The following is a 12209-nucleotide window of genomic DNA, read 5'->3' on the forward strand; positions in this document are numbered from 1 at the left end:
GATAACGAAACAAAACTAAAAAATATTATCTAAAAGGGGTAAATAAAATATTATCTAAAAAAGGATGATCATGTGATTACATAGTCATTAAAAAATACAACTTAAAAGAAATTAATTAATCGTAAACACATAATGTCGTACACCCATAAGCAAACAAATATTGAAATAAATTATTAAATCTTTTAGATTAATCTCATGTTATTGGATAATTATTATTTTTTTTTTTTGACGATAAAAATAATTTATAGCTAAACCTAAAAAAGTAGAATAAAGATTTTGAGTACTAAACTTTTATAAATTTAATTATTAATATCTTAAAATAAAGCTTTTTCAGATGAATTTTGTTTTGACATAAAATTGAGAATAATACTAACATTGTGTGAATTATATAAATTATTTTAAATCTAAATAAACAAATCTATTATATTTTAATCTTCATTGAATAAAACGTCCGATTCGTCATTTTTTTTTCCAAAAATGCCTTTCAAATTTATTCATCTAATTGGTTATGCAAATATTAATGTTAATTATATAATATATTTTAAAATATATTAAACGGACGCACTTTAAGATTGGCCCGGAAATATTGTACTTTAATCAATCATATAAAAGTTTTGTCCCGCAAAAATTCTCGTCCTAATTGGCTAAATTTCACAATTAATGATGATGCAATAAATTAATTGTCATATCATAATAACTGAATATAAAATGTCAGTCTCCTCAATTAAAATAATCTCCTTGTTCAACTCGGTAAAATTAATTGATATGGATACATTTCAACTTTTAATTGCAAGAAATGCTCCAGCATCGAAATATTTTATCCAACTACTGTTTAAGTGTTTTCTAAAACATAATCAATATTACTTTGACGTTGATAGAAATAATTGTGCTTTTCAAAAAGTTATTTTACTCCGTACAAGTAATTTACCTATGTTAGTTTATAAATTAATTGAAGGATTAGCTAATGCTAACGAAGATTTATCTTCAAAAGGGAACAATTTGGAGTTATTTCATTTCCTTTCTGTTAATCTTCACGTAATAAATCAAGTTCCCAGGATGCTCACAAAGATCGAAAATTCAATATATAATCCTGTCAAATCCCCTCCTAGATCAAAGTCACTTCAATTAATACCGATTCCTAAATATCTTTCGTTCAAGGGTGACTATAAGAAGCAGTTGCGTCAAAGGAATTCCTTAAGGTATAATGTTATTCAAAATTAAACATAAAATATTTCATTTGTTTTTAATTTTCTAAAAAAATGAAAATATTTTATATCTTTTCTTTAAAAACAATACTTATATACAGGATAATGTCTTCTAACAGACCTTTAAAATTCCTTACTCACTTCACTAATAATGTGGAAACATATGGATCACGAAAGATTAAACAAAGAAGGCGAAATCGATATGTAAGACAACGAAATACAAGTATCTATAATTTGAGGTTAATAAATCTTCCTCAACAATCTGTAAATGATCCATTTATTAATATGTTATTCAATGGGATTCCGTTTTAAAAAAAAAATTTCATTAAAAAACGAATTGACAGATCTGGCATATTATATATCGGTAGCTATTCTTTACGTATCAATATTGCGATACGTAAATACAGTATATGAATTAAATATTTTAAGGATACAATAAAAATTAAGCATATTCAATTTAAGATCTTAATAAGTACAATTTATGAATTAGATATTTTAAGGATACAATTTCGATTTTTTTTATATAGAAATGCATATTTACATATTATATCGTAATATTAGTACCTTTATGTTCAGTTCTTCTTAAACGAAACAATAAACGATGTTTATAGACGTTATCCTATACTCATCATGTATATATAAGTCTGGATCCTGATCTTTTTCTGTTATTGAATCATAATATATGCAACGTTCGAATTATTTGATTGAAAAATTTTCTTTAATTAGAAATATTTTTTACATCGACATTATATGTATTATCTTTGAAATAATCAATTAAAAAAATCAATTGACTAAATAGCAATGTCAAATGACCAGATAATTATATTAATTGTACTCAAAAATGGGTTATTTCACTTATTTGTTATTATTCACTCTTGATTCTCGAGTCGACTTCAAAATACACCTCGTTGTTTTCAATTAATGATTGCTATGATATTTTGTTCTAATTTTATTTTATTTTATTGACCACGTCAGGTGATAAATAATAGTTATTGGGTGGAGGGTTGAAATATCACCGAACTGCGAAGCAGTTCAAATGATATACCTAATAACTGTGTTATTATGCAGACGTCCAAGAACATGTTCCATATGAAAAGCATAGTAAACATAGCATAGCGGACATCCCTATTTTATCACAATTTTGCTGATCATTTGCCGATCATTTATCGATCATTTATTCAATTATATCACATAATAAATGCCGTTATTAAAAATTTTACATAATAATATATGCTCAAAATTTACAAAAAACTTAAGTTTGGTTATAATTTGTTGCATATTAAATTTTATTTGAATTGGATTGTTATTGAGTGACTTTTATTAGTAGCAACTTTTTAACTTTTATTATTGTTTTAAATTTTAATAAAAATAATTAGTTAGTAGCATATGTTTTATGGTATTATTTATTAAATTTTGTGATTTATTTAGTTTCATGGCATCAATTTACTTAATTTTGTGACATTAATTTATGTAATTTCATGGTATTTACTTAATTTTGTGACACTGATTTATTTGATATTTATTTATTCATTTTGCAAAATTATTTGTTAAATACCTTACTAATAAAAAATCTGTTTAATGGATCGTATCACTGTTTTATTTTTACTATATATTATATATAAGATAAAGAATATTTGTGCAAAGTTTCAAGTTTCGCCCATGCATATTCACCTTCGTCCATCAATTTTTGTCTGATGATCCGCAAAAATGACTGAATTATCACATACGAAAAATGTGTTATTGTAATATAAAAAATTATACTAATAATTACATAATTAAAATTATATAATAATTTAGTACTTATCTTGGATTTCCATTATTTTTTTGCCATATTATTTTAAAATTATTTATGGCTTTTCAACAAGTTTTTAAAATCCGGAATTATGTGATCGGCAAATGATCGGCAAGGTGATATAAGCATGTCCGCTATGCTAGTAAACATGTGACAATTAATCTATATGACGTAATGCGTCAAAAATATCAAAGATATTTAATTTATCTAAAAAATATCAGTATGATGTTAAAAACAACATGATCCTATTCGGCTGCATAATAACTATATCATATAAGGTAAACGTATCATCAAGAATCTCTGTTATTTCTGACACCATGAATAAATAATACAAACTTTTATTTAAGTCCGTTGAGTAATTTTAACTGGTAGTGCTGGCCGGAATTGCGCATAATTTCAGCCGACACTATTAATCATGTGATTAATTTCTTTACAATTTTTGGTATGCAGTGATTTTTGAATATATAAAATTAGAAACTCTTTCTGACGATCGTAAAATACCAAAAATTCACAGAAGAAATTTTCGTTAAAAAACATATTTCTTTATAGACAAGTACCACTTTTTTCACCAGTTTTGGCCTCTACGTTCTCCTCAGAACATTATCATATGAGTTTTAATATCGGAAAAAAATTTTCAAAAAAATTCCTTAAAAATATAGAAAAATCTTATCGTTCGGTAACTAACGAAGAAGACATATACTTTACATATTCTTCACCAAATACAGTTAAAAATATGTCTAACAGTAAACCTAATAATAATACTGTAACCAATATCGATAAAGTATCTACGAACTGTCCTATGGAAGAAGTAATAGCTACCTCTTCAATTCACGACCTTTCTCACAACGAAATTGAACTCACATCACATGACTCATTAAAAAATGATACTCACACGCAAACACCAATCAACGAAAACTTGACTAATGTGGAGGAAGATCCCTCAAAACCTAATCCAGATAAAGGAAAATCATCAGAATCACAAACAGCCACACAAACAAACTTGCCAAATGCGATTCCAATGACCGTGCTAACTGATATTTTTACACAAACATCACAAGCTTCTAACAAAGCACACAAAGGATTTATTCCCAGAGATAGTTTTAAACCTGCCCTCTCTAACAATGAAATCATTAACTTACTAAAAACGGCATTTATCCGTGACAGTAACGCCTTCAAATTTGAATCTAATACAACTTCCACATACAAATATTTCACTATATACTTTAGAACACGTGACTCACTTAACCACTACATAGAAAAGAGTCCCGATGACCTTAAACAGGTTAAAATATACGAATTAACCAATGAAGCTATCAACACATTACTGGATAAAAAATTCGCTAATTTGGACTCAGCAGTTATAAAAATTATGGACATACCTTATAATTACGACACAATAATGCTTATCAAACACCTCGCTATTAAAACCAACAGCAACATCATAGACCAAAAAGAGCTCAAAAAGCCACCAAGAAAATTACCTAACCGCAATAATCGCGGACGCCCAATTTTCATCAAACCTGCATATAAACAACTAATCGTACGCTTCGATAAACAATCTGCCTACGATTATTTCATGAAAGAAAATTATTGGAGCCTAGAAATAGAAAATTTCGTAGTAAGAATTTTACCGGGCAATCAAAATGACCCTGAGTTTCAAAAGCGCACCAGTAAATATTTTAAAATTACTGGACTACCACTTAACACAACAGCTATGGATCTTGATCCACTTATCAAACACATTTATGGACGTACTTGTACGTTCACACAAACTACTCGATATTCAACCATGAAAAACGCCTATATATACGTTTCACCAGAAAATTATCCTGATAACGCAACGGGAGGCACGTCGTCACAATTCGAAAACCACACCATCTATATCATCCCAGGGCACATATCAGCCAAAACATGCAACACTTGTGGATCACCATTACACATTTCTCAAAACTGTGACAATAAGAACTTCAAAACAACAAGAGACAACCGTAAAATCTATAACAAAAGATTCATTGATAGAAAAGAAGAAAAAATCACAATTCACGAAAACCACAGAAATAGATACAACCACGTGATTTCCCTTAACGCCAACAAAAATTCAAATTCATCACAAACAAACAACAAACGTTCATCACCACAAACAGATAACTGCAATAAAAAACCACAACCTAATAATTTACAATACTCCCGTCAAACAAGACAACCATACAACAAAACACATAATATAAACGACATTAATAACTGGGACGAACCCTCCATGTCTACCCCCCAAAACCTACATCAAAATACATCAAATGATGGGATAGACAAAAGAATCACAGAACTTGAAAAACAAGTCCAAAGTCTCCTAAAAAATATTAAAACTTTACAAGAAAGTAAAATTACAACGGATAAATCGATCGCTGACATCCATCACAACACTAACCTAATGAACACATCACTTACGAATGTGAATACGCGACTAGACAAATATGACACAATCATTGGACATCTCACCACTAACATCAATTTACTTAGCAAGAAAGAAATTTCATCCGCCCAAGAACGCCCTCGCAAAATATCCAAAAAAGCTACACCATATGATCAAACTTCGTATAAATCAACCAAATCCAAATACAACCTTAGAAATAACAAAGAATATAACAATTCAGCCGAAGATAGTGAATTCGTCCCGGCAACAGAAGATGACACTGACATCCCTGATGACGCTGCTATGTCGGATGGTGCCATCTTCAAAGGCATAATTGACAACACACTAGACGAACCCGTGAAAAATGACACTTTCACCGTTAAATCTTATAACCCATTGAACCTCCTCCCGAGTTTCAACGCAACACGTTAATTGTTGATAACAAATCCTCAACACATATTTGGACTCACTTACGATTTCTCCCTTTTTTGATTTTAACGTTTAAATTCTTTTTTACACATTGTTTTAACTAAAATTATTTTTTTTTATGGAATACACCAAATTTACTAACATGGTTGGCGTCGAAAACCAACCTTCATTTCAAGTACCTATTAATTTTTCATCTTCTTCTTCAAAAAATATAGAAAAAACACAAAAAAATACATATAATCAAAATACCAAAAACAGATATAACAATAACAACGACAACAGTCACCACAGCTCAGGATCTACATCATATACTCCTGATATAAACGACGTACCTAACGAAGAACATATTACTAATTTACACGTCGTTAACACCGATAATAATTATTTTATAGATTATCTCAAAATTGGAACCATCAATATTCAAGGGGGCTACAAAACCAAATTAATCGATATTATCAATTATTTTGATACACACAACTTTAACATCCTTGGCCTAACAGAAACACAATATTGCCACAAACACGAAAATAATAAATTAGTCGAAAGACACCCTCATCCAACTAATAAAAATTTATCTATTTACATAATTTTAGACGCTAATGGAGATAACAGGGGCTCTGGCGTCAGCATAATGCTTACTAGTACTTTATACCAACACGTACATCAAATACGTTTTCACAAAGGTCGCGTCTTAAATATCGAATTGGGCTTCAAACGTGACCATAAATTGAACATTACATGCCTTTATCTACCTGCTGGAAGAGACAAACAAACCAACATTATCAAAAAAGAGTGCAACCAATTCATTGACCAACTATTTAGAACACAAAATACTAACGACGATAATCACAAATATTACAACCTCATTATGGGGGATCTCAATTGCTACCCAAAAGAAAAAAATAATCTTAATCACCATATAATTCAGATGGCAAAATTAAAAGGCTTTAAAGACATGGCAAAATTCCATGCAGAAAACCAAACTCCAGATATAACAAGACTCACACACAGAATAGATTATATATTTGGTAATAACAACATTTTAAACGCATCAATTCATACTTTTGCACAAAAAATCCCACCATCACATTTCACTAGCGATCATAAAGCAGTGATTACTCTATTACAAAATGACCTTTTCAAACGCTCTCGACATCGTCAAGGTAACAGACGAAATGAGCAAAAAGAGAAACCCAATTATTCATTAATGAATGATGATTTATGGGAAAATTACAAATTTCATTCAAAAACATATTTTAAACATCGCTTCCAATACATCGATTTAGACAATATTTTGACACAAGATGAATTGGACCACATTTGGAATATATTTGAACATAGTTTACATAACATCAAAAAGTCAACTATTCCTCAAAAGAAAATAACACCCCAAGAACACCATCATTTATACCCTTTACACATTCGCCAATTAAACCGACACGTGATTACTTTATATAAAACGAAACAATTCCTAAATTTAAAACACATTTATATCAGGAATAAAATAGAAATACCAACAGACAAATCTTTGCTTGTCTCATCTATTCCCGACTCAATGTGGACTTCATATTTTAAAAACTGGAAAGTTCATCGTGATCATATACAAAAATTAGCACGCTCAATGGATCACGACATTATATTAAATAATTTTATCACGCAAGAAGATTTCTATGCACAGAGAACAGAAATCTACAAATTATATAATTACTTAAAACAAAAAAGAAATGATGAATTATCACAATGGAAAACTGAACGTATTGATCATTTCATTAATCAAAGAAATTTTGATTTATCAAATAATCAAACAAAAATGATTAATTCAATACTTCAACGAAAACCTAGAAAAATTACATTAGACCGATTAATCTTCAAAGATAATAATAACGAAACCATATTTACTAACAATCCACAAATCATACAAAAAGAAACTATTAAACATTATCAAAATATAGGTAAACATGATAACCAATTGACGTACCACTCTATTGATGACTTACCTCTACCGTGGCGTACGATATATGATCTGGCCAATAATCATTTTAATAGTGATTGTTGGGATACACTTCAACAACAAATCGATATTTCCGATGTATTAGCCATCTTGAAAAATTCTCCTTCTAATAAAGCACCTGGTCCTTCACAAATTACCTATGAAGACTTGAAGCACCTACATAAAGACGTATTAATATTACTTACTCAGATCTTCAACTTATGTATCCATTTAGATACGATACCCACAAAATGGCGTGACGCTCTGCTATTCCCAATACCGAAACCACATGACTGGGATAGTAAACTTACGAATACAAGACCTATCACCCTTTTGGAAATGACGAGAAAATTGATGGTTTCAGTTTTTTATCAGAGATTAAATCAATCATTAGCGAAATACAACATCCTACAATTCAACAACCGTGCGGGTGTTTTGGGACAATCATGTTTAGAACCACTGTTCCAAATACAACATTTGATCGAACATGCACGTATTTACAAGAAACCACTATGGATTGCCATACAAGATTTATCAAAGGCTTATGATAGAGTCGATATTACATTATTACGATTAGCTCTGCAATGTATTAAAATTCCGGAAAAGATAATTACTTTTTTCATTAATTTATTTTCTAACCGATACAACTCCATCATCCTACCTAATGGAAACCTAGCATCATACAAGGTCCTACAGGGTATAGACCAAGGCGAAGTTGTTTCACCGCTTTTATGGAATATATATTACGACCCCCTGTTTTATCACATTAATCAACAATCACATCTTGCTTATAAATGTGATACTACGAAAATTAAAAATATTTACCACAAAGACTCCGACATTATTCATAATTTTGAATTATCCTTGGTCGGATACCTCGATGACACCACCTGGTTTAGTCCTTCTCTAGAAACACTAGAAACTAAATTAGATATCGCATATTCATTTTATGACTTAGCAAAAATTAAAGTGAACATCGACAAATACAAAATCCTTACAAACCAACGATTAGGTAATGATAGAAAAACTGTACAACTTACCATCAATGGACAAAACACAGATGTTAATATTGTCTCTAAATATAAAGGCACAAGAATCTTAGGATTATACATCAACCCTTTAGATAGACACCAACAAACATTAATTAAAGCGCGTTCGATCATCATGAACCACGTGATATAATGCGCCACAAAAAAATTGCTCATTCTCACGCAATATATATTATTAACAAAGTTATTTTTCCAAAGTTGGAGTATCTCTTCCAGCACACGATCTTAAATTATATTTAAGTACAGAAACTGGTTGTACCTCTTAAAAAATTATTCAAAAAATTCTTTTCTCTACCACTTAATACGGCAGACAATATCATTTATAATAACATGTATCCACATATCGACAATTTGATGGATTTATTAGTCAAATCACAATTAAATGCACTATCGGCTCTATTCAATACTGATACCTTAAGACCTATAGCGATCCAAAAATTGGATATATTAACTCACGAACTTTGGTATCCAGGAATACCTCGCGACATCAACAAATATATAGGAAAAATTTCTTCACCGAGTTATTTATCAAAGAGTCTAGCTTTACTAGAACAATATCAAATTCATCTGGATCCCACTATTAGTTATGGCATCATAGGAGGACACACACCAATAGTGGAATATCTTCTGAACTTATCTTCTAATGATTACAAATCTTTACGAAACAAAAGGATCATGTACCTCAACCAACTTGTGTCCGCAGATGGTAATTACCTTCTGACCTGAAACAAAGTGAAACGTTTAAACAACAACAATTTTAAAGGACCTAAACCAAAATGGTTTAAATTATTAGAAAATGACTTCACCCTAAGTAATTATCGTACTTTAACACACCTGCTTAACGATAATTACACAATTCCAACACGCTTACAACACATCCCTGATCAATCCTTGGGTAATCACAAAAAACGTAATGAATGGACATATCATTGGGACGCTAGAATACAAAATTGTATTATTGGAAAAACATATATATAAGATACCGACACGCGTAGTTCCATTACCACCATGGAACATTATTTACCTTTTAATAATCCTTCAATATTAAATAATGTCACCCCTCAATCACCACGTTCTTTACCTTTAATTTTAACCCCTTGTTCAGGTTGTCATCTTAATGACCATAGTTTAATTTTGCAAGACGCGTGTATTAAATGTTCAATTTCTATTCGTACGAACCGTCTTTCAACCTTTAACGTTTTTAATCATTCAAACCAAGAACATAAAAGATTTAAAAATCTTCCTCTATCTAAATATTATGTCAGCACCAAACCCTTATATCAAATTAGACATAGCGCACACAGCATTTATTTAGCTCAACATAACGTTAACACAGTAACTTCCACTACTACAACATTAGAACTACCATCTTTACATGATCCAAACCATGTCCTTCGACAATTATCGTCAGTAATAGATTCTGCCCTATTATGTGACGACAAAATCAAATTAACTTTAATAGACATAGCTTCAAAATTTCTTTTTTATACTAACTTTCAATTTTATTCAGATGGTTCTGTTTCAGATATAGGTACAATTAATAGCAAATCTGGATTTGGCTGGGTACAGACGGATCCCCTTTTACCACAAATTTCTTTTTTGGGTTCTACTATTTTTTTCCCTTCTTCTTTCAAAAGCGAAACTGCGAAAGCTTTGCTATTTTGACAATTTTATTAGTTTACCTCCCAATGCCACATGTGAAATATTTACCGACTCACAAAATTGTATAGATACTTTTAATCAACGTCTAGGTTCACCTACTATAAGTCCACGACGCAGGCTTAAACAAAATAATTTCTTAATATGGGATCTTATAATGTGGTTAATATCACAACATTACCTCACGGTCCAACTGAGAAAAGTCAAAGGACATAGTAACGACAAGGCTAATGATCAAGCAGATGCCCTAGCTAAACGAGGCAGATATTCGCTCGATCCAATCATCATCAATCACAAATTTTTTCATCGAAGTTCCTTAGCGCTGTTCAATTACAATCATATCAACGTAATTGATCGAAATTTACGCAAATGGAGCAATATACCTATCCAATCTAGAATTTTCAATATGGCCATGAATAACAGCTCACTGTCACCTATTAACTATCAAATTACGTATGGCGACATTGACTGGGTTTATACCAAACAATGGATCAATTTTAATCCTTTTGACATGCCCACGTCGTCTAAATTATCATCCATTCAATCCAACAAACTTAAGAAATCCACTTTTACATATCCAACAGGCAATATTTTAAAACGCAATTATCCTAACCTTTACCCTCTAGGCCGTATTAATTGCACGGAATGTTCGATAGACGAAGACACCAATGCACATATTGGCTTATGCCCATCTCATCATCAATCCATAACGTCACTCCTCACAAAATTCAAAAAGAAACTGATCAATCTTCTTAGGAAAGAACGCACTAGCAATATATCTTTTGATATAGAATCAAGGATCAATAACTCTAATATGTTTAAAGTTTTCCCAGACGTCTTAGATGCTGCTCGTCTACCTGATTCTCCGGATCAAATACGTATTCCACGAGAACAACCATGGATTTTACTATTACACCACCTTATCCCACGGGATTTAGCTGTATTTTTTGATAATTACTTCAGCAATGCGGTGGAAAGGTCGCGTTTCCTGATACAGTACGTTACCGATTTTATCTCGGAATTGACAACCATTACCTGGTCATCACGTTCCCGCTCGTTCAAAAAGTGGGAAAAAAGTCTAGACATTACTTTAAAGAAAAAAAAACATTATCGAAAACACACGATTACCGCTTCTGGTCAAGCGTCTTCATCGGCCGCTACTTTACCTTCTACCGTTGCCCATAAGCGACGAAGTCAATACACTCGTTACTATCACAACAAAGTATTACCTTATTTCAAACAAAAAGTCAATTTTGACGTGTTTGCGTGTATACGTTGGATGACCTGTAATTTTTTACATAGTGGTTCTTGGTAGAGCTCCGCACGGGTCGGGTCGGGTCGGGTTACCTGGTTAACCCGAACCGAAAATTTTTTTTCAGGTCAGGTCGGGTCGGGTAAACCGTTCTGACCCGACCTGACCCATTTGACCCGAAAGTATTCGTGTCACTTCGGGTAACTCAGGTTACCCGAAGTTTTATTATTAAATATTTCAATTAAAAAAACGTTATGTAACGTTTTTTTTTTATTAATTATACAAAAAACGTCAGGTTCGACGTTTTTAATTAAAAAAAAAGATTTTTTTTAATTTTTATTGAAAAAACGTCAGGTCCCGGTGTTTTACTTTCGTTTTTATATATAAAAACGCCGAAACTATTTGTTTCGGCATTTTTGTTTC

At 31.1% G+C, this 12209-nt stretch overlaps 4 protein-coding genes across 4 annotated transcripts; all 4 read left to right on the plus strand.

Annotated features, from left to right (window-relative positions):
• Nucleotides 1-708: 708 nt before the first annotated feature.
• OCT59_014732 (uncharacterized protein) lies at nt 709-1517 on the plus strand (the record flags this gene model as incomplete). The annotated part of the gene is made up of 2 exons (XM_025323703.1): nt 709-1199; nt 1307-1517. 2 exons carry the CDS (start codon nt 709-711, stop codon nt 1515-1517), a joined length of 702 nt encoding a protein of 233 aa, XP_025190017.1.
• Nucleotides 1518-3730: 2213 nt separating this feature from the next.
• On the plus strand, nt 3731-5839 carry OCT59_014733 (uncharacterized protein; the record flags this gene model as incomplete). Its single annotated transcript, XM_066150208.1, has 1 exon — nt 3731-5839. One exon carries the CDS (start codon nt 3731-3733, stop codon nt 5837-5839), a length of 2109 nt encoding a protein of 702 aa, XP_066002396.1.
• Nucleotides 5840-9205: 3366 nt separating this feature from the next.
• OCT59_014734 (uncharacterized protein) lies at nt 9206-10540 on the plus strand (the record flags this gene model as incomplete). The annotated part of the gene is made up of 3 exons (XM_066150209.1): nt 9206-9581; nt 9639-9770; nt 9855-10540. 3 exons carry the CDS (start codon nt 9206-9208, stop codon nt 10538-10540), a joined length of 1194 nt encoding a protein of 397 aa, XP_066002397.1.
• A 400-nt stretch (nt 10541-10940) lies between these two features.
• On the plus strand, nt 10941-11849 carry OCT59_014735 (uncharacterized protein; the record flags this gene model as incomplete). The annotated part of the gene is made up of 1 exon (XM_066150210.1): nt 10941-11849. One exon carries the CDS (start codon nt 10941-10943, stop codon nt 11847-11849), a length of 909 nt encoding a protein of 302 aa, XP_066002398.1.
• Nucleotides 11850-12209: the final 360 nt, after the last annotated feature.

This window comes from Rhizophagus irregularis, chromosome 22 (genome assembly GCF_026210795.1).
Source record: "Rhizophagus irregularis chromosome 22, complete sequence".
Lineage (NCBI taxonomy): Eukaryota > Fungi > Glomeromycota > Glomeromycetes > Glomerales > Glomeraceae > Rhizophagus > Rhizophagus irregularis.